The sequence below is a fragment of the Pelophylax lessonae genome (genome assembly GCF_965119305.1).
Source record: "Pelophylax lessonae genome assembly, chromosome: 11".
NCBI lineage: Eukaryota > Metazoa > Chordata > Amphibia > Anura > Ranidae > Pelophylax > Pelophylax lessonae.
Window position 1 is genome coordinate 127,766,405 of NC_138778.1, and position 23,569 is coordinate 127,789,973.

At 41.0% G+C, this 23,569-nt stretch overlaps 1 protein-coding gene across 1 annotated transcript in view; it reads left to right on the plus strand.

Moving 5' to 3' along the window:
- Window positions 1-1,316: 1,316 nt before the first annotated feature.
- Window positions 1,317-23,569, plus strand: part of MEOX1 (mesenchyme homeobox 1) — a gene marked incomplete at its 5' end in the record, with an annotated part of 109,649 nt that continues 87,396 nt past the window's right edge. The window contains one exon of the mRNA XM_082272739.1: window positions 1,317-1,674. Coding sequence (XP_082128865.1) covers window positions 1,317-1,674 — 358 coding nt within the window. The remainder of the gene's footprint in view (window positions 1,675-23,569) is intronic.

Genomic DNA, 23,569 nt, shown 5'->3' on the forward strand with positions numbered 1-23,569 from the left:
GTAATGGGGTGAGATGTGATGGGATGGGATGAGATGTCTGGGATGGGATGTGATGTAATGGGATGGGATGTAATGGGATGCAATGGAATGGGATGGGATGTAATGAGATGGGATGTGATGTAATGGGATGGGGTGTAATGGGAGGGGATGGGATGTAATGGGATGGGATGTAATGGGATGGGATGGGATGTAATGTAATGAGATGGGATGGGATGGAATGTCATGTGATGGGATGGGATGCCATGTGATGGGTTGGGATGGGATGAGATGGGATGGGATGGGATGTAATGTAATGAGATGGAATGGGATGTCATGTGATGGGATGGGATGTCATGTGATGGGTTGGGATGGGATGAGATGGAATGTCATGGGATGGAATGTCATGGGATGGGATGGGGTGGGATGTCATGTGATGGGATGGGATGAGATGGGATGTCATGGGATGGAATGTGATGGGATGGGATGTCATGGGATGGAATGTCATGGGATGGGATGGGATGTCATGTCATGGGATGGGATGTCATGGGATGGAATGTCATGGGATGGGATGTCATGGGATGGGATGTCATGGGATGGAATGTCATGGGATGTCATGGGATGGGATGTCATGGGATGGAATGTCATAGGATGTCATGGGATGGAATGTCATGGGATGGGATGGGATGTCATGGGATGGAATGTCATGGGATGGGATGCCATGTGATGGGATGGGATGTCATGGGATGGGATGGGATGTCATGGGATGGAATGTCATGGGATGGGATGCCATGGGATGGGATGTCATGGGATGGAATGTCATGGGATGGGATGGGATGTCATGGGATGGGATGGGATGTCATGGGATGGAATGTAATGGGATGGGAAATAATGGGGTGTTTAGAGTCATGGATTTTTATTGTAGTGATAGTCGTGCTTTGGCTGAGCTCTCAGCATACAGGTGCGATGGAGTGAGTGGACTTTTTTTGCGTGTCATTTGTAGGACATTCCATTCATTTAGGTGGCTCTATGAAATGTAGAGAAGACATGCGGCGCTGCCCCGCGTCACGATGCGTTTGTGTGCAGGAAAGGCAGTAATAATGTGCGGTATAAGGTGTGATCCCAGCATATGTTAAGGGGATTTCCCAGGCTGGGATGTGTGTAGAGCCCAGCCATTGTATGGGGGTCTAGGGTTACTAGGAGGTGCTATGATGTAACCCTCCCAGGCTCAGCTCCTGTATATAAGCCGATCCTGTAGCTGTGTACACAGACCTATGATGAGTGAATGAGGAGCACAGCCATATCACAGCACACACACATATATACTCATCCTATATCCCATGGATCCGTCCTCCAGCAGCTGTATGAGGAGCGCTCCGTCCTGGGGCTGTATGAGAGCTCCTCAGGCAGGGGAGATCGGATCTCCTCTTCTCCCCTATCAGCAGCTCTCCTTCTTCCCGCAGAAGCCGGACTACACCTCCTCCTCCTACCCGGACTTCTCCGCTCCCTGCCTGGCTACCGCTCCGCACACCTACCCTGAGCACACCTACCTACCTACTGACTGCTGGTCCTCAGAGGTCAGGAGGAGACTCATCCCTGACTCCGGGGACAGTCCCAACCTCATCCATGGATCGGACTGTATAGAGGAGGACTATGGGGGTCCTAAGAAGGGGGCCAAGAGGAAAAAAGACAGCCAAGGTCAGTCCCATCTATATCCTATGTCTATGGGGGTCACCGGGGGAAATCTACCAATGGGGACACTGAGCAGGAACCCCAAAATACTAACAGATCCCTCTATACAATCTGCTATCCTATTCTCCTATCTTATTAACTCATTCTATTATTATCTTATTATATTCTGTTCTTTTCTTATTCTATTATTCTATTATTTCCTTCTGATTTCATTATATTCTATTATTCTGTTATTATATTCTTATCGTAATATATTAGTCTATTTTATTATTAATATTGTATTCTTATGTCTAATATCTTATTATATTCTATTAGTCTGTTATTACATTCACATCTTTTTATATTCTATTATTATTATTACAGTCTATTGTTCTAATATTATCGTCTTATCATTCTATTTTATTCTATTTTTCTGTTATTATATTCTTATCATATTATATTCTATTATTATATTCATATTATCTTGGTCTTAACTTATTATTTTAGTATATTATTACTATTATTATTACATTGTATTATTCTAATATTCTCTTCCTATTATTTTTTTTTTTTTATCTTATTATATTCTATTTTTCTGTTATTTTATTCTTATCATATTATATTATATTATATTATATTATTATATTCATATTATTATTCTATTATCTTGGTCATAACCTAATTAAATTAGTATATTTTAATATTCTATTATTATTATTATTATTATTATTATTATATTCTATTATTTTAATATTCTTCTTATCATTCTATTTTTCTATACTTATTTCTATACTTATTATATTACATTTTTCTGGTATTATATTCTTATCATATTATTTTTTATTATTTTATTCATATTATTATTCTATTATCTTGGTCTTAATTTATTATTTTAGTATATTTTATTATTCTATTATTATTATTACATTCTATTATTATTACAGTCTATTATTCTAATCCTAATATATTTACTATAATATATTAGTATATTCTATTATTATGGTCTTAACTATTTTATTATTCTATTAATAAATACCTATTTAAATACTATTTTTTTTATATTGTAATATTATTATATGAGTAAATCTATTATTATATTCTTTTTTATGGTCTTAACTATTTAATTTTTCTCTCTCTCTCTCTCTCTCTCTCTCTCTCTATATATATATATATATATATATATATATATATATATATATATATATATATATATATATATATTAATATCTATATTTTTTATTGTAATATTATTATATTAGTATATCAATTATTATATTATTTTTTATGGTCTTAACTATTTTATTATTCTATTATTATATTCCTATTTTAATATCTATTTTATATATTGTAATATTTTTTTATATTAGTATATCTATGATTATATTCTTTTTTTTATGGTCTTAACTATTTTATTATTCTATTATTATATTCCTATTTTAATATCTATTTTTTATATTGTAATATTTTTATATTAGTATATCTATTATTATATTCTTTTTTATGGTCTTAAATATTTTATAATTCTATTAATATATTTTTATTTTAATATCCATTTTTTAAACTGTAATTTTATTATATTATTGTATTCTATGATTTTATTACTATACACTAATCTTATTATGGTATATTAGTATACTCTATTATTCCATTATCATGTTCCAATGGAAATCTATAATATTATTGAACTTTGATAGTCAGCCCCACTGGCTGTACAAATCCCCATACAGCGGCTGCGTCTGATTGGACGGAGACAGTATACAGCCACCCATTTTCCACCCAGCTCTTTCAATTTATTCAAGCAATGTTAGGCGGTATGGGGGCAACCTTCGGGGCCAATGTCGGCCAATCTATCAGGGACTGGGTGAAATGTGTACCGTGTATAGCCAGCTTTCATTCAGAGTTTTCATTCAGAGTTTTCATTCAGAGTTTTCATTCAGAGCTTTCATTCAGAGTTTTCATTCATAGGCTAGACCATTCAAAGAAGTTGGATGAAACATATTTCTAACAGTGTATGCGACTTTTGTTCTGGAAAGTTCATTCATTCCTAAACATAAGATTCCTACGAACAACATTGGTCAAACCATTGAATGTACAGAGAATTTTCATTGACATTTTTCATTGGAAATCTTCTAGTGTATGGCCAGGGACTTCTACTAAGTTCTGGTTGTGTTTCTGGGAAAATCTACCTAATGGTGGCCATATACAGAATTATCTTATATACAATGACATCTGATTAAGGCTCCAATCACATTAGTGCGTCTCCAAAGACGCACGATTTCTATCCAACTTTACATTCTCCGGACCAATGTCGCATGAAAAGTCGCACCAAAGTAGTGCAGGCAAAGTTGCAGTGACTTTAAGTAGCACTGCTTTGAACAGGTGCCATTGAAAAGAATGGGCTGCGCCTTGTCGTGCGACTTTGATGTCCAAAATCGCATGGCAAGTCGCACAAGTGTGAATGAAGCTTAATGCCTTGTACACATGATGAGAATATCGGATGAATGATCGTCCATTTATTTTTTTTGCATGCAAGTCTCATATGGAAAATGAAGAGGATACTAAACTAAAGTAACTAAACTCTCGTAGGACAGAAAACAACACGGGAAGTGACGTAACCTGTTATATTGTAATGTATTCCTTTATTTCAGAGCATGCAAAGTCTTAGACCCCTTTCACACGGGTGATCCGATCCACCTGTCAGTTTTTCAGGCGGATCTGATCGGATGCCGCATGCACCTCTATGGAGCAGCGGGTGTCAGTGGTGACGTCTCCGCTGACACCCGCTGCTATCCGATCCGATCCTTTCTGTGAAATCCGGACAGATGGAAACCCTATTTTCCATCCGTCTGGAGGATCGGATCAGATTAAAAATGGACAGGCGGTCCGTTCTCATCCGATCCCCCATAGAGGACAGCAGGGATCTGACAGATCTGTCTCTGCAAAGTAAGCGGAGACAGATCTGTCATCCGCCTGCTCATCGGGGATCAGCGGATCGAACCCTGCTCAGCAAAACAGAAAGCCTGTGTGCAAGGACAACTTTTTGTTAGACATTACTGTGCTGATTATGGCCCCTTTCACACTTGTGTGACCTAAAAGTCGTGCGATTTTGCCACAATTTCTTTTCCACGATTTTGCCTCAATTTTGACTGGACTTGAAGCAATGCCTTTGTCTATGGACCTCAAAGTTGGACCAAAGTAGTGCAGGGACTACTTTGAAGTCGTTGCAACTTGAAGTCGCACAGATATGAGCGGTACTCAATGGAAATCATGGAGTACGACTTGTCATGTGACTTTGCAGCCCCAAATCACAGGAAAAGTCGCAGGGGTCTAAACGAAAATCGTTTGTTCTGTTATCCTACGAGAAAAAAAAGTTGTGTTTGTCCCTTCGGATAATATCGGATGAGCAGTCGTGATCGCCTCTTGAAAGCTGTGTACTAATGATCGGATTATCGCACGATCGCTTTGAAAGCGCTATTTTCGTCTGATTTCCTCACCGTGTGTATTAGGATTCGGCGTCACTGTCCAGGAGAAAAATACAAGAGGAAGATGAAAAAGGCCAATTGTGATTTTTGTAGGTGTGCAGTAACACCATGGAGTGTCAGGTGGTGAAGTGTGTGAGAAATCACACAATAAAAGGCATAGTGACAAAGTAGCGTGTGTTGGAGTGTCATGGTTTGAAGAGAAGTCATTCGAAAAGACCCCAGATCTCTCATTTACCTTCAAAAGCAAAAAAAAAAATGTAATTTTGACTTTAACCACTTAAGCCCCAGAAGATTTTACCCCCTTCCTGACCAGGGGGTATTTTGCGATTCGGCACTGCGTGACTTTAACGGACAATTGCGTGGTCCTGCAACGCTGTAACTAAACTAATTTGGCGTCCTTTTTTTTCAACAAACAGAGCTTTCTTTTGGTGGTATTTGCGATTTTTTGATTATGCGCTATAAACAAAAAAAGAGCGACAATTTTGCAAAATTAACAATATTTTTCACATTTTTTATATGAAATTCCCCCAAAAAAATGTAAAAATCAAAATTTTTTTACCATTTTAGGCCAATTTGTTTTATGCTACATATGTTTGGTAAAAAAAAAATCGCAAAAAGCGTATTTTGATTGGTTAGCGCAAAAGTTATTGCGTTTACTAACTAAGGGAAAGATTTTTTTCATTTTTGTTGTTGTTTTTTTAACAAGTAATGGCGGCGATCTGCGATTTTTTTGCGGGACTGCGACATTGCGGCGGACAGATCGGACCCTTGACTGACATTTTTGACACTTTTGGGGTTATCAGTGACATTACTACAGTAATCAGTGCTATACATATGCGCTGTTACTGTAAAAATGACACTGGCAGTGAAGGGGTTAACTTTTTTTGAGAGGGAGGGGTTAAGTGTATCCCTAGGGGCGTGCTTCTAACTGTGATTGGCTGTGGCTTGATGTGTAAGACAGTGATTTACGGTCCTACGTAGTAGAACTGTCTGATCTCCATTCTTACACAGGGATGAATGACAGGCAGCTTTGTTTACATCAGCCGCCTGCCTTTCTCCCGCTTTAACGGACGATCGCGAGTGACCGGCGGACATCGGGTCTACATCGGCACATCATACGGTTCTACATAGTAGAACCGTATGATCACCATTCTTACACAGGGGAGAATGGCAGGCGGCTTGTTTACAGTAGCCGCCTGCCTTTCTCCCTCTGCACCGACAATCGCGAGTGCACGGCGGACATCGGGTCCGCTGGGCACATGCGCGGGGGGGTCCGTGAGTGAGAGGGAGTGGGAGCGCGTCTCCGGCGGCGCGCGCTTGCTGCCTAGAGCCTCACAGGCTAGCGACGTAGTACTACCCGTGTTTTGATGCGGTTTCTTGAGTCACATGACCTATGAAAAACACGTGTTTTCAGCGCCATTATCGGCACCTTTTTCTCTTATTGGCAAAATGCCAATAACACCATTTTCGACCAATACGTTTCGTCCCCCGAAATTTTGGTGCATACATTGCAATACAATACAAGAATTTTCAAAACTTTAGTAACCTCTTGATTTTTGATATGAGACTAGCATGAAAACAAGAAAAAATAGACAATTATTCGTCCAATATCCTTATTATTCATTCAAGGCTTAAAGTGGATTTCCACCCAAAAGAGAAAGTTCCGTCTATCTGCCCCCCCCCCCTCCCCCTCCGATGTCACATTAGGCACCTTTCGGAGGGGGGAGGTGTTTTTGACAAGTATCCGTCCCCACTTCTGGGAGACCTGACTGCGGTGAGATACAGCGAGGTTCCCCAGAAGTTCCTCCCCCCTCCTCCTTCTCCTGCCGCCGGGCCATCCACAAAGCACAGTGCGCATGCGCAATAGGGAACCAGCTTTAATGCTGCAAGGCTTCACTGCCAGTTTCCCTTACAGGCGATGTCGGGGGGCAGCACCCGAGAGCCGATGGAAACATTGGCCGGGGTCCTGACATTGCAGGATCCCTGGACTGGTAAGTGGCCTAATGTTAACTCAGCAGCTACAGTATTTGTAGCTGCTGACTTTTCATTTTTTAATAGGGGGGGGGGGCTCCTCTTTAACCACTTGCCAACTGCCAGCAGTACATATACTGTGACAAGTCAGCTCTGTCCCGCAAAACTACCTAACTGTACCTCGTTTCATGGAACCCCTAGTGGGGGCGTGTGCACGCGCCGATTGGCTACAGGGGGAGCTAATCAGCGGGTCCGGTGGCCACAATTGCCATCGGGCACTCGCAATCGCTTCCTGTGGAGACAGAACGGCGGTCTGCTGTTGTAAACAAGGCAGACCGCTGTTCTGTCAGTAATGAACACAGGGATCCTCTGTTCCTCCAATTTAGGAACACAGGTCTCTGTGTTCATTCCCACACAGTTAGAAAGCACCCCCTAGGGACACATTTAACCCTTTGATCGCCCCTGTGTGTTAACCGCTTCCCTGCCAGTGTCTTTATTACAGTAACAGTGCATATTTTTAGCACTGATTACTGTAGTAATGTCACTGGTACCCCCAAAAATGTCAGTTAGGGCTCCGATCTGTCTGCCGCAATGTCGCAGTCCCGCTAAAAATCACAGATTGCAGCCATTACTAGTAAAAATAAATAAAGAAATAAAAATGACATAAATCATTTGTAGACGCAAAAACTTTTGTGTAAACCAATCAATATACAGTTATTAGGTTTTTTTTTTTTTTTCAAAAATATGTACGAGAATACAAATTGGTCTAAAATGATGAAAAAATTAGATTTTTTTTTTTTTATTGGAAATGTTATAGCAGAAAGTTAAAAATATTTTTTTTTTGTTTTTTAGAATTGTTTTATTTTTTTGTTTAGAGCGCAAAAAATAAAAATCGCAGAGGTGATCAAATAGCACCAAAAGAAAGCTCTATTTGTGGGGAAAAAAAGGACATTAATATATATTTGGGTACAGCGTCGCACGACCGCGCAATTTTCCGTTAAAGTAGCGCAGTGCCGTTTTGCAAAAATTGGCCTGGTCAGGAAGGGGGCAAATCCTTGCGGTCCAGAAGTGGTTAAAGAGGCATGTGTTCATTGTTGTTCTTCATTTGTTAATGGCACCCCAAATGCAGCAAGCGAATGTGTGTTTTTTGTGCGTATCAAATGTGTCAAAATGTGTCGTTAATAGAGGACTGAAGGCACATGAGTTTGTTTAGCGTGTTTTCTGTGTGTAGGCCAGTCTGGCAGGACATGGGGGTACTGGATCATGAAAATGTAGGGGGGGTTGCAGAAAAAAGGACACCTAGAATACATTGTAATTTGTAAAGTTTGTGGATGGTTTGTAGTCACATGACCAGGTAGGAGGTGATTGTGCACTATAACAAAGTGAACCTGTCACATGGCAGGTAGTAGTTAGTGTGATGCCAGACATCGCATGTGATTCACACCATATTGCTGTGCAGATCACATGCGATGTCTGTGCGATGCCATTTCAGCCATAGAAAATGTATGGCTGAAAAAGCATTCGTACCAAAACGGTGCAGGACCCTTTTTTCCGGTTCGCACTGGAATCGAATTGCATGAGTGTTCACACCTATGTGATCAGATTCCTGCACCATTTCACAGTTTGCACTGCAATCTGTGAACCAAACTGGGGGTAACTTTACATTGACACCCCCAACGATTCACAGATCTCAGTGTGAACCATTGTGCGATTCTGGTGCGACAGTGCAATTGTCAATTTAAGGCCTAAATTAATGAAGAAATTCGATTTTTTACATTTTTTTATTGGCTATGTTTTATAGCAGAAAGTTAAAGTAGCGCAGTGCAGTACTGCTAATCGGCTTCTTCTGTGGGGAATGGGCGCGCGCGTGCATGCCCCCCCTAGTGATCCCGCAAAGCGGCGTACAGTTACATCGTTTCGCAGGAAAGAGCTAACCTGCAGTAAAACGGTGGCAGGCTGTCTTTAACCACTTACCGCAAAGTGACGTACCCATACGTCGGCTGGCTTTGCGTGGTTATACCAGGATGATGCCTCTAGCTAGAGGCATCATCCCGGTACCGTTGTTTAGAGCCGGTGGTCGGCTTTCCGGCGGTAATGACTGATGTGAATCGGGAGCCGCTCGATCGTTACCCTGGCAAGCAGGAGGGGACACCCCCCTCCTGCCGCCTTCTGCCGCTCAGCCCGGGTCTCCCGTCCTACCGGGAGACCCGAGCACCCAGTCCGGTGCGTCTGCTGCCTGGATGGAGTCCCGATCTAAGCCGGATGCAGCTTCAATCGGGTCTCCGATGATGTAACCCGGAGACGGCGTCCATGGCGTCACATCCGGGTTACTCGGCTGCTAAAGGCGGCTGATTCAAAAACTGAATGTATTAAAAAATGCAATTTTCAGTGTTTTGAATACATGGAAGTGTAGTGGAGGGGTTTGGGGTCTTTTAGACCCTCGATCCCTCCATAAAGAGTACTTGTCACTGCCTATTACTGTCACAAGGGATGTTTACATAGCAATAAAAGTTATCAGATTTTTTTTTTTTTAAACCTGTGTTAAAATCAAGAAAAAATAAAATAAATAGGAAAAAATAAATAAAAAAAATTTAGCCGCCCCCGTCGCCGTTAGCTCGCGCATGAAAGAAAACATATATGGAAGTCGAGCCGTGAATTAAATTGCTGTTCAAACCACACATGTGAGGTATCGCCGCAATCGCCAGAGCGTGAGCAATAATTAAAAAAAAAGAGCTACACTCTAACTCTAAACTGGTTACCGTTCTAAAATTTTAAAGCGTTGCCTATGGGGATTTCTATTGACCCTAGTTTGTCGCCATTCCACGGGTGTGCGCAATTTTAAACCGTAACATGTTGGGTATCTATTTACTCATCTTTCACAATATACCAAAAAATGGGCTAACTTTACTGTTTAGTTTTTTTTAAATGCAGTAAAATGTGATTTTTCGTAATTTTTCCCCAAAAAAATGGTGTTTGAAAGACCGCTGCGCAAATATTGCGTGACAAAAAATATTGCAATGACCGACATTTTATTCTCCAGAGTCTTTGCTAAAAAAATATATATAATGTTTGGGGGTTCTAAGTAATTTTCTAGCAAAAAATACTGATTTTAACTTGTAAACAAAAAGTGTCAAAAATAGGCCTGGGGCTTAAGTGGTTAAAAGTAATTTCTCTCAACAATCCAATTTTTTCCTAAATTTTAAAAAATAACCCAGGATAACAAGTGGTTAATCTGCAGCCAGTCCTATAAATACGAGTGATCTCGGACTGCCAAACGCTGTACGTTCACTGTGTGCGATTGTTGTCCGCTGTGTGCGATTGTTGTCCGCTGTGTGCAATTGTGTTCACTGTGTGCGATTGTTGTCCGCTGTGTGTGATTGTTGTCCGTATTATATTTTCCTCCAGGTGTTATAACCAAATCCTATAGAAAAGGAGCATTGCCAAATGTTGACATGTTTAAAAAATGAGTGGAAGCTTCCAGCCAACGGCCTTCCTTTGTTTTTAGTCACATAAAACGACCAAATGCTGTTCTTTCGGGACAAAAGACCACCGCAGCATTCCGCTTTACCTCAGAGCCATTGTGGCCGCACATAAACCCCCCCCCCCCCCCTGCACATATTTTCCTTGTTATGAAATCGGGCTCGTATCTTTTTTCAGAAACAGACGGAGAGGTAAATGTGGTCCTTCCAGGTTATTTACTCTCTTTGGATGATGGTAGACAGGAGTAACAGAAAACGTTGCTACCCTTTAGCGAGTGCATGGATGTATTGTACATCCGTGTAATGGCTGCACACAATATGGGAGGATTGACAGTAAGGCCTTGTTTACACATGTGGGGCCCTCTGAAAAGTGATTCATGTCTGAATTGCTTTTCGGAGGGCATTTGACAAGCTGCGAGGAGGCGTTCTATCACCTCCTTACCGCCTGTTTTAACCTCTTAAACCCCACACCAGAATGCTGCAAGTTGAATTTTAACCTATATAAGTCCTCTGGGCACTTAGATAAAATCATCTGTTTTCAAGTACAGATTGTGTATGATCTGCTCAAGAGGTAAGATGAATAACTTGTAGACCATTTGTACATCTGCTCTCTGAGCAATAAAACTGTATACAGGTAATAGGGGGGGCTGGGTGAGGCATGCATGTCTTTTATTTTCTATATACACATGGACAGGGCCGCTGATAGGGGTGGGGGACCACCAGTCCTCCTGTAGGGGGCCCCAACAGCACGAGGAATCGGTGTGGTCTGGTGGAGGGGCAGCTACAGAAGGAAGCCCTGTGTGGCTCTCTATAGCAGCTGAAAGTCAGTTTCCCCCCTCCTGCCAGCTTGCAGCTGCTGCAGGGAGAGACACAGACATAGACACCTGTTCTGCCTGCTTCTGATCTCCTCCCCCCTCCCTGTGTGCCCCCCTTTCACTGACCCCCCCCGTCCCCCCCCCTCCTGCAGCACTGTAGGCTTCCCTGTCCTAAAAAATAACAAATTGAAAAAAAAAAAAAATGTAAATTACACATTGTAAAAAATAATTGTAAAAAATTCTAAAATAAAATAATTGTGAAAATGTTTTATATATATATATATAAACATAAATATATACCGTACATAAAAAAAAAAAAAAGTAAAACTCAATTTAAAAAGGGCTAATTCACACGGGTTCTCTGTTATGTTTGTGTCCGTTAATAATGATTTTTTTATATTTTCTCAATATATTCGAGGGGGGACGGGGGGCCTGCCAGGTAGCCTGTATGGGGCCCCATGATTTCTAGAAGCAGCCCCTCACAGCAGCCCCTCACATGGATATTACCTGATTTTGCATGTTTGTTTCTGGGAGGCTCTATTTACACTTAGGCTCCATTCACATATAGGCGTTTCAGGTTGCGGGCAGAATTGCCGCGATTCTGCCTGTGATTCCGGACCATTGTCCTGTCACTTGCAATAACACCCCAAACGCGGCGTGATTTTCCTGCCATTGTCGCCCGACGAATTACAGTAAAATCGCGCAAAAAGAATCGGGGGACGTCTGAAACCCAAAAGAAGTACAAGAACAAAATTGCGTCGTGTTTGGGGTGCCATTGCAAGTCACAGGAATTGCTCGGGCGTCCTGCGACTTGCAAAATGCCTATATGTGAATGGAGCCTTAGGGATAGATTTACTGAAGGAAAATAGACTGTGCACTCTGCAAGAACAGTTGCTCCACAGCTTAGTAAATAAAGTAATGCTCTGCTGACCTCCATCATCCCATCATGTGCAAGCAAAAATGCTGTCTTTTTTTATTTTCATTGCATGTGATTGGATGTGTGGTCGGTGGGTGTGTAAATCAACCCCTCAGCATTTCCTGAACGCAGAAAAAGTGCATTTTGCAAATACGCAACACGTTTGGGGTGCCATTATTTCTTAGTGGCACCCCAAGCATGGGTAGCAGGCGCCCATCGTTTGCCATGTGTTTTGTCACACAGCAGTTGCACTACAAATGGGCCAAAACTGAAAAAAAACGCCCTACGCTCCGCTTGGACCTTCTTTGGGGCATTTTCGTGCATAGGGCAGCCCATTCAAGTGAATACATGAACATGAAAAAATAAATAAAATGTGAGCGGGAACGCAAGTTCCTGTTACTCTCAAGTGTAAACCCACCCTGATGGTTGGAAGGGAAGCTCTGGTTGATATGAGGGTAAGCAGCAGTCATTGGCTGAGAAATTCATTGTGTCTTCCCTAAAGAGCATTGTCCAGGATCGTGGAGAGACCTGCTAACATATCAGGGTTCCCTTCTCCAAACATGAAGGTGAAAGTTCTCTCATGTCTGTAGGCACCATTAGACTGAGTCAAAGTCAAGACCTGGGAATACTAGGTAAAGACATTCAAATGCAATATACTGGGCTGCAGTTGGTGCAAAATTGAACAGCCCCCCCCCCCCCAACACCCTACCATACATAGAATACAAAAGGCTTAATTAATTAACTTAATTTTAAATACTGTGTCTCACGTTGTCCCAGAGGATATGAAATGTTCTGCCAAAGATATGATAAGATTCCCGGAAAGAGATGTTTATGAAAACAAGCCCGTTATTACCGTAAAATGTAAAAAAACCCTAATCAATCATTTTTAATTGTCAGACTAACCTTTCACTCAACGTCATTGTCTCGGTCAAGATGACCGTATGTGTAATTAGACTGTATTGTGAAACCTTGTGTAATATTGTGAAACTTTGTGTAATCTGTAACTTGGGCTTGTGCCCGTTTATGTACTATAAAAGCTCTGTAACCAATGTAATCTGGGTCACATTTCTGTTGGAAGATGTGGACCCGCTGTATGGCGTATATAGTAAACATATGGAGACGAATGCAAACCTGATTAGCGTAGATGTCCGTTATTTCAACTTAACAAAACAATCATTATATCCTATACTGGCTGTAATTTTCCTGCAAAGAGGGCCGGTGAGAAGCAATATTAACAGTCATATGATGGAAAATAAGAATTCATATGGCAAGTAACATATCATAGCTTAGTGAATTTGGCCTTCTGTCTAATTACAACATATTGTTTCGTGAATTGCTCTTCTCAGGTGGGAATATTTATGTCTTACTACATCTTCTAGATCAACCTTTCTCAACCTTTTTACCCCAGAGGAACCCTTGAAATAATTTTCAGGTCACAGGGATCCCATACTAAGGTTAGTCTGTTGGGGGTCATTAGGAACATGCCCTTTACATTGTTAGTGAATAGGAAGAACATCTCCCTTACAGTGGTGGTTAGAATGCCACCCTTACAGACAGCTGTAAAGATCATTGATGTCATGATACTACCTCTTCCAAGTGGCGATCAGGAAATATGAAGTCACCATTAGATGGAAAATCAATAAGACGTCTCAGAGAAACCCTGTTGGGATTAGCCCATTAGGAGTCATAAGGAAGAACACCTTCCCTGGAGTGGCAGTTAGAATGTCACCCTTACAGTTGGCTATGTCTTACTACACCATCTAGATCAGCTTTTCTCAACCCTTTTACCCCTGAGGAACCCTTGAAATAATTTTCAGGTCACAGGGATCCCTTACTAAGGTTAATCTGTTGGGGTCAATAGGAAAATGCCCCTTACATTGGTGATCAGTAGGCAGAATGCCTCCCTTACATTAGTGGTTAGAATGCCCCCCTACAGTCAGCCATAAAGATCATTGGTGTCATGCTACTGGCTCTTCCATATGGCGATGGACCTGGAAATATGAAGGCACCAATATCACAGCTTAAGGAAGCCCTAGCAACCTCTGAAGGAAACCTGGTTGGGAACAACTGATTCCTATATAGATGTGGTTTCAGTGCTAATCTCTTATTTGCTATAAGCACCAACATTTTGAGCATTGACAGCCAATAGGAGGAATTTACCAGACTTATGACTGAAAACAGATGTTATTATGACTCTAATAATTATGTGTTGTGGGTTATTGGTACAGTGTTTTTTAAGGAGATTTGAAATTATAATGCCCCATTCACACCTCTTGAGCTTGAAGCTCGAAGCTCCAAAATGCTGGAGGAGAAAAAAATCAATTATTCTCTATGGAGTTGGTTTACATCTCCCCGTCAAGTTGCCTGAAGTCAAATGCCTGAAGCTCAAAAAAGTTCTGGAGCTTTTTTGTAGCTCAAGTGGGCAGATTTGCGCAATTTCTTTATTCCCATAGAAATTCAAGTAAATGCTCGTTTTTGTGTGCTTTCACGCATTTTGTCCCACGTTTTTACACGATTTTCTATTCAATTGAAAAAAATTGAAAAATAAAAAATTGCAATAATATATGAATAAATAAATGTAAAATAAATACATAAATAACTAAAAGTCATAATAAAAAAAAACAAAAGAAATTAACAATAAAGTATGTGATAATAAATAAATAAATAGTAATTAACCCCTAACCTTTTAATATAATTAACACCCTAACCCTAAGGCTCCGTTCACATCTTGGCGTTGCTATTACAGGCGTTTTTATGGGCGTTTTTTCAGGGGTTTTTATGGGCGTTTTTGCAGGCATTTTTAGATTGACTGGAGACCAATAGAAAACGCTTGTAATCTGCCCAAAAAGAAGCTCAAGTACTTTTTTTGAGCGTTGGGCGTTTTGCTCACGGTGTCAAAATGCTCAGATGTGAACAGGGGCCATTGAAATGAATAGGATTTGTCTTGTTGGGCGTTTTGAGAGCTGATCCTAGAGCAGAAAAACGCCACCAAAACGCCCCAAAATGCCTACATGTGAACGTAGCCTAACAAAAAATAAATCAATAAACAATAAACAAATAATATAAAGAGATAAAAGAAGAATATTAACCCTAACCCCCGACCCCTAATCCTAACTCTAACCTACCCTTAAGTCTTACCCTACCCTTAGTGCCGGTTCACACTAACGCGCCCCGAAGTAGTACAGGAACCTTCTTCTAAGTCGGAGCGACTTGTGTCGCTCCTATTAGAACGGTTCCTGTAGCACACAATGGACCGCGACAGACCGCGACTTGTCAGGCTGACCAGTCGCCTGACAAGTTGCGGTAGTGTGAATGGACACTAAGTCTTACCTTTACCCTAAAAAAAAAAAAAAAAATAATAATAATAATAATAAAAAAAAAGAGCTGATGGAAAAGCTAAAAAAAGCTAAAAAACCTAGCAACAAATGATGCAACAGATGATATAATAGATTTCTCTGTTGTCTAATAAAAAACTACCAATAGCTCAAAAAGGCTGTATAAAAACACGTAAAAACATGCATAATAAGTGCCAAAATTACAAGTTAGAATGCTCAAAAACGCTACAATCAGGTGTAAATTGAGCCGAAATTGCAAGTAAATAAAAAAAAAAAAAAAAAATTTAATATCTGCACGTATTTTCTGCCCAAATAACATTTCTATATTATGCCTGGATAACAGAAGGAAAAGGATATGCAGGAGAGAGGAGTATTTGTATTGGATGTGAAATGTGATCACAGCACCAGTAAAAAAGACAGCATGGTGGTTATACTTGGACTTGGTGTACTCCATGCTATTTCACTTAAAGAGGAAGTAAACCCTCCTCAGGAAGTTGTACCTATAGGTAAGCCTATATTAAGGCTTACCTATAGGTACTGTAAATATCTCCTAAACATGCACCGTTTAGGAGATATTTACCTTTAATGCAGCCAGTGACGTCACTGGCGCATGCGCTCTGAAGGAACGGCAGATCGTGCCGTTCCTTCAGAGCCCTGTGCCGTGACCGTCGGCTCCCGCGCGCGTGCGCGGGAGTGACGTCACCGCGGCTCCGGCCAATCAGATGGCCGGATGCCACGATCCCGGAAGACGGGCGACTATACATGTCGCCCGTCATACAGGTAAGCGGACGGCACGGCGGGGGCTCGTTCTAAGGTAAGTATTTCATAATGAGCTAGTATGCGATGCATACTAGCTCATTATGGGTTTCTCTTTCAGGATGTAAAGAAGAGAAAAAACATTTTTCTCGGTGTACAACCTCTTTAAGGTTTTTGTCTAGTAAGTTTTTATAAAAGTTGAACTCCAGGCTGCACATAAAAATCAATACTAGGAGAAGATTTTCTACTACATAAAACTGCAGATAAAAAAAGGCTCCGCGTAAAAACTGATACTGGTCGAGGATTTCTTGCTAAATAGAAATGTCATAAAACTGCAGAAGCAAACGCTACAAGAACCCTTTGTTTTTTTTTCCTTTCACCCTGGGGGGCCTTCGTTGCTGTTTTACTGTTAAAAAATGCTGGGTTAAAGGAAAGATTATATGGACTTGTTACATCAAGGCTATGGAACTCAGCACACTGACTAAAACTACTTATCCTGAGTGTTGTGTCCAAGTCTTCCTGAAAGAACCTTCCACCAGTTACGGTCCATGCACATGTTTGTAGGTGGTTTATGTGCCTAGCAGAGGTTTTGCATTTGGAAAATACATTGGACGCGTGTAAGCAGGGCTCTGATTTATCACCAGTAATGGTCATGCTAGCCAAGAGCACCCCCTACCGTCCTTTTGCAACAGAAATGGAATGCTGCACCATGTACCTGTAACATGGAAGAACTTACTCCACTCCATGGTTACCCTCATGGTCCCGGCCCCTAACCTGCCCTAGAAGTAAAGGAACGACCACACAATTAACCTTTTTTAACGTTTTACTGTAGTGTGAACAGTTCTTTCCAATACACAAATACACTTCTCTTTCCGACATCAACAAAACTGTAAAGTTTAAATTCAACTTTGAAGCGGTGGTACATTCTGCATTTTGACTTTTACATACAGGTTAACTTATAAAAAAGCTTACCTGTAGGTAAAATGAATATCTCAAATATCTCCTAAATATGCATAGTTTAAGAGATATTCTAGTGATCAGTAGTCGGTGATGTCACCAGCGCATGCGCTCGGAAGGACCTGTGCCATTCCTTTAAAGCTGTGTGCCAGGGGCAAGACTCCTGTTTGCATGCATGCGACATCATCACAGCTTGGCTATTCAAGTGACTGCAGCCCACAGACTCAGAAGGGAGATTGGGTGAAGATGGAAGCCTCTGCCATGGTGTCAGCATGCTGCTGGAGGACTTCATTTCAAGGCTTGGCTATTCAAGTGGCTGCAGCCCACAGACTCAGAAGGGAGACTGGATGAAGATGGAAGCCTCTGCCATGGTGGCAGCGTGCTGCTGGAGGACTTTGTTTCAAGGCTTGGCTATTCATGTGGCTGCAGCCCACAGACTCAGAATGGAGACTGGATGAAGATGGAAGCCTCTGCCATGGTGGGAGCATGCTGCTGGAGGACTTTGTTTCAAGGCTTGGCTATTCAAGTGGCTGCAGCCCACAGACTCAGAAGGGAGACTGGATGAAGATGGAAGCCTCTGCCATGGTGGCAGCGTGCTGCTGGAGGACTTTGTTTCAAGGCTTGGCTATTCATGTGGCTGCAGCCCACAGACTCAGAATGGAGACTGGATGAAGATGGAAGCCTCTGCCATGGTGGGAGCGTGCTGCTGGAGGACTTTGTTTCAAGGCTTGGCTATTCAAGTGGCTGCAGCCCACAGACTCAGAAGGGAGACTGGGTGAAGATGGAAGCCTCTGCTGTGGTGGCAGCGTGCTACTGGAGGACTTTGTTTCAAGGCTTGGCTATTCAAGTGGCTGCAGCCCACAGACTCAGAAGGGAGACTGGATGAAGATGGAAGCCTCTGCCATGGTGGCAGCGTGCTACTGGAGGACTTTGTTTCAAGGCTTGGCTATTCAAGTGGCTGCAGCCCACAGACTCAGAAGGGAGACTGGATGAAGATGGAAGCCTCTGCCATGGTGGCAGCGTGCTGCTGGAGGACTTTGTTTCAAGGCTTGGCTATTCATGTGGCTGCAGCCCACAGACTCAGAAGGGAGACTGGATGAAGATGGAAGCCTCTGCCATGGTGGCAGCGTGCTACTGGAGGACTTTGTTTCAAGGCTTGGCTATTCAAGTGGCTGCAGCCCACAGACTCAGAAGGGAAACTGCGTGAAGATGGAAGTCTCTGCCGTGGTGGCAGCGTGCTGCTGGAGGACTTTGTTTCAAGGCTTGGCTATTCATGTGGCTGCAGCTCACAGACTCAGAAGGGAGACTGGATGAAGATGGAAGCCTCTGCCTTGGTGGCAGCGTGCTGCTGAGGGACTTTGTTTAAAAGGCTTGGCTAATCAAGTGGCTGCCGCCCACAGACTCAGAAGGGAGACCGAGTGAAGAAGCCTTTGCCGCGGTAGCAGCGCGCCACTGGAGGACATTGTAAGTCTTTCATAATGTGCTAGTATGCAATGCATATCATATAACATTATGATATTGCCTTGCAGGAGGAATCTTTACTACCACTTTAACACGTGGATGCCAACCAGCACTTCCAGTACCCTCATTGTACGTTCCCTTAGATGGGTCCTCTGATGCAGCTTATTTTAAACCTACCTGAAGGTCATACTTCACTTGGACTATCCTGTAGGCAACCTTTTCCCATTAACCTCTGCCCTAAGGTTCTTCCAGCCCCAGATTATAGATGAGACTAGCTCCACCCATAACACCCATCCAGGGGAGGGGTTTCCCTCCCAATAACCCATACTTACACGTGCATTCATGGGTAAATGCTGATGCAAAGAAGCAATGGCGTTTTAAGAGTAGGGCCATATACAACCAATCACTTGTATGGTAGGCGGTATGCAGCGCACACAACTTCCTGGGCTTGGGAAAACAATGAGAAATTGATGCTAGGTGCAAAATCCCCTACAGATATCTATGCACATGAACCCTTAAGCTGGCCATAGATGACTAGATGGCACATTATGACAAACTTACCTATAAACAGATCCCTCCAGTGCAGTGCTGTCATGGCTCCCCCCCGTGCTTCCATCTTCACCCAGCCTTTCTTCTGGGTTTGTGGGCTCTGGCTGTTTGAATTGCTTGGGCCACAATGGCATTGTCACAGCGCTCTGCATTCCATTGTATGCTGTGTGCCCTGAATGCAGAGCGTCACTGTGCATGTGCAGCTGACGTCATCGGCTATTGTCGATGTTAGGTTCCCCTAAACAATGCACATTCAGGAGATATTCTTTGTACCTACAGCTAAGCCTGATTGTAAGCTTACCTGTAGGTACAAGTTATAATAGGGACTTTACCACCATTGAAAAGCCTCATACAGCTCAGATCAGAGCCGCTGTACTAACAATCTGTTGTTAGTACAGTGATCTCCCCTGCTGTGCTTTTGACAGGGGGCCCCCGGCCAGAACACTCCGGTAACCTGGAGACATGTGGGAGACCTTTTTCAGTTATGCCCCTTCCAGCTGCATTACACATGGGCCAAATGTCGGCCAGTTTCTATTGAACCGGCCAATGCCACCAGACATTCAGCCTGCTTGTATGGGGCTATAGTGTAAGATAGGTTAAGCCACAGGTGTAGAGCGCTTGTTTTCCTATTGTCTCTATTAAAATGGTAGTAAGCTGCACCAATTTTTTTTTTTTTTAAACCCTGCAAAGTAAAGGCATAATGTGCCAGTATGCATTGCATGCTAACACATTGTGAAATACTTACCTTAGAATGAATCCCTCTAGTGGCGCATGCGGGGGTCACCGCCCACTTCGCCGGGCTCTGAATGGACGGCACGGGTATGCCGTCTCTATAGAACGCATCACCGGCTGCATGCAGTGTGACTATCTCCCAAACAGTGCAGGCTTAGGAAGTATTCATGGTGCCTACAGGTAAGCTTTATTATAGGCACAAGTGCAAAAAAAAGAGTTTACTTTTCACTATAACCAGTTCCGGACCGCCCGCTGCAGTTTTACGTTGCTACTTTGGCGTTAAATTGCGGGGTTATGGCGGTCCTCTTTCACATAAATTGGTCCCAGCGGTGAATTCCCCACAGGATTACTTTTATGGGCGGCGGGAGAGGTGCCGCTTACCGGAGCCGTCGGTAGCGGGGAAAACAATCTGGTCCTCTCCCCTCCTAGGCAGGAAGTCGAGTGAGGGAAAGCTGGTCCCCACTTAACTCTATGGCCTTGGAGGACTGCAGCGATGTCATACTTCACTTCCTCCTGAAAGCCTTAAAGGGCCCATTTTTTTGCTTTTTAATGTAGATGTGAGATGTGAGGTCTTTTTGACCCCAGATCTCACATTAAAGAGGACCTTTCCTGCGTATTTATATTACAAGGCATGTTTACATTCCTTGTAATAGGAATAAAAGTGATCAAAATTTTTTTTTTTAAAGGGACAGTGTAACAATGAAAAAATAAAAGGTAAAATAAATAAGAAAAAAAAAAATGTAAAGCGCACTCGTCCCTCCTAGCTCGCATGCAGAAGTGAACGCATACACAACTCGCTCCCACATATGTAAACGGTGTTCAAACCACACATGTGAGGTATCACCGTGATCGTTAGAGCGAGAGCAATAATTCTAGCCCTAGACCTTCGGAACTCCAAACTGGTAACCTGTAGAAATTTTTTAAATATGGAGATTTTTAAGTACCAATGTTTGTCGCCATTACAGGAGCGTGCGCAAGTTTGAAGCATGACATGTATTTACTTGACGTAACCTTATCTTTCACATGATAGAAAAAAATTGCGACAACTTTACTGTTTAGTTTTTTTTAAAGCAGAAAAATTTATTTTTTCCAAAACAATTGCGTTTGAAAGACTGCTGCGCAAATACTGCATGACAAAATATTGCAACGACCGCCATTTTATTCTCCAGAGTCTTTGCTAAGAAAAAAAATTACATATATATATATATATATATATATAATGTTTGGGTGTTCTAAGTAATTTTCTAGCAAAAAATACAGATTTTAACTTGCAAACAACAAGTGTGAGAAATAGGCCTGGTGGTTAAAGGGACACTGATCATGTGTAATGGGCAGCAAAACAAATGGAATGCAAAGCAGAAGGTATTTGTAATATCCATTGTACAACCTTTTTTTTCTTCTTAAAGTGTTCTGCCCACATTAAAAAAAAATGGCTAATTTCCTGTATTTGATTCGCTTTTTGCTAATTGTACCCGATCACATAAATGGAATATTTTTCAGATATATAACAAGACGTACGGTGGGCTTTGTTCAGGATAATATCCGGAGTAGCACAGGTCACATGTGACGCACGGTTGTCACGCTCCCCAGGGGCCGGGAGAGGAATTCCGATATCTTTTACTGGTTTTCATACAAGGGGGTTTTAGGCTCTGTAGAACAACACAAAGCAAGTGCTAAAGTGTGAATGGGGTGAAGGACTCAATATTTTTCTTAGAGTTTAATGAGATGGGAACCACATTAAAACAACACCTGTTTGAAGTTGCTCCAGCAAACAGAAAGAATAGGAAAGTGAGAGAAATGGCACAAAGGGGCTGATTTACTAAAGTGGCAATTTTTACACTTCTGATGATCAGAATTTTTATTTCCCTGATTGAGGATTCCAAGTGGTGTGACTTCTATGGTAAACCTGATCTTCTTGGAATGCAGATACTGTTTTTTTTTTTAACCCAAGTCACAGTCTCTTCTCCACCATCACTTATTTTTTTATTTTTTTTTTCCAACCAGTGGAAAACAAATTGTCTTGTAAAACGCATATTATACAGATCAGAAGAAACATTTTTTTTTTTTTTTTTTTTTGGGGGGTTACCAAATGTGCACAATTTCTTCAAACCTTTGCAGATCAGTTAGTGAGAACTGTACAAGGAGCATTAGAGGTTTAGATGTGTGTGAATATATATATATATATATATATATATATACTATTAAAAATATAATGATATTAAAATAACATATTATTATAAATATCTCCATAAATTAAAATGGTAATGATTTAAGTAATGATAATAATTTCTGTAATTCAATTTTTATTAAATTGACAAATTTTTTTTTCAATTTTTTTTTTTTAATTTTATTTTTTTTTTTCCATTTTTCTTTCTTACACTTGTGCAATGCGGCTTTGAGGAGTACAATCCTTGCTATTTAACATGGTATATGTAAACATATCAACAATATTATTATTATTATTATATAGGATTTATATAGAGCAGACAGTTTACGCAGCGCTTTACAACTTGAGGGTAGACAGTACAAATACAATACACTTTAATACAGTAGGAATCAGAGGGCACTGCTCGTTAGAGCTTACAATCTAACATAATACGTTCCCTCTCTTGAAAATTTCCAATATAAAATGATACAGGTAAATTTCACTGCTACTCTGTGGTTCAAATGGTAAATTAATTTTTCGCTGAACAAAAAAAAAAAAAAACCTAAATAAAGAAAAAAATTACTAATCTAAAATGATACAGATACATTTCACTGGTGGTTCTGGGGTTTAAAAGGTAAATGTATTTTTTGCTGAAAAAAAAATAAAAAGCCTAAAAAAAGAAAATAAAAATTGCCAATCTAGAATGATACAGATACATTTCACTGATGGCCCTGGGATTTAAATTATTATTTTTTTGCTGAAAAAATGCTTAAAAAAGAAAAAGAAATTGCCAATATAGAATGATACAGATACATTTTACTGATGGCTGTAAGGTTTAAATGGTAAATTAATTTTTTTCTGAAAAAAATAAAAAGCCTAAAAGAAAAAAAAAAATGTACTGATGGATCTGGGGTTTAAATGATTAATTCATTTTTTTGCTGAAAAAAGCCTAATAAAAGAAAAAAAATGCCAATCTAGAATGATACAGATAAATGTCACTGATGGCCCTGAAGTTTAAATGATTAACTATTTTGTTGCTGAAAAAAAAAATGAAAAGCCTGAAGAAAGAAAAAAAATGACAATCTAAAATTATACAATTAAACTTTACTGATGGCTCTGGGGTTTAAATGGTAAATTATTTGCTAAAAAAAAAAAAATAAGCCTAAAAAAAAAAAGAAAAATAATTGCCAATCTAGAATGATAGATACAGATACATTTTTACTGATGGCTCTGGGGTTTAAATTGTAATTTTTTTTTTTTGAAAAAAATAAAAAGCCTACAAAAAACGAAAGAAAAAAAAAAAAGCCAATCTAGAATGATAGA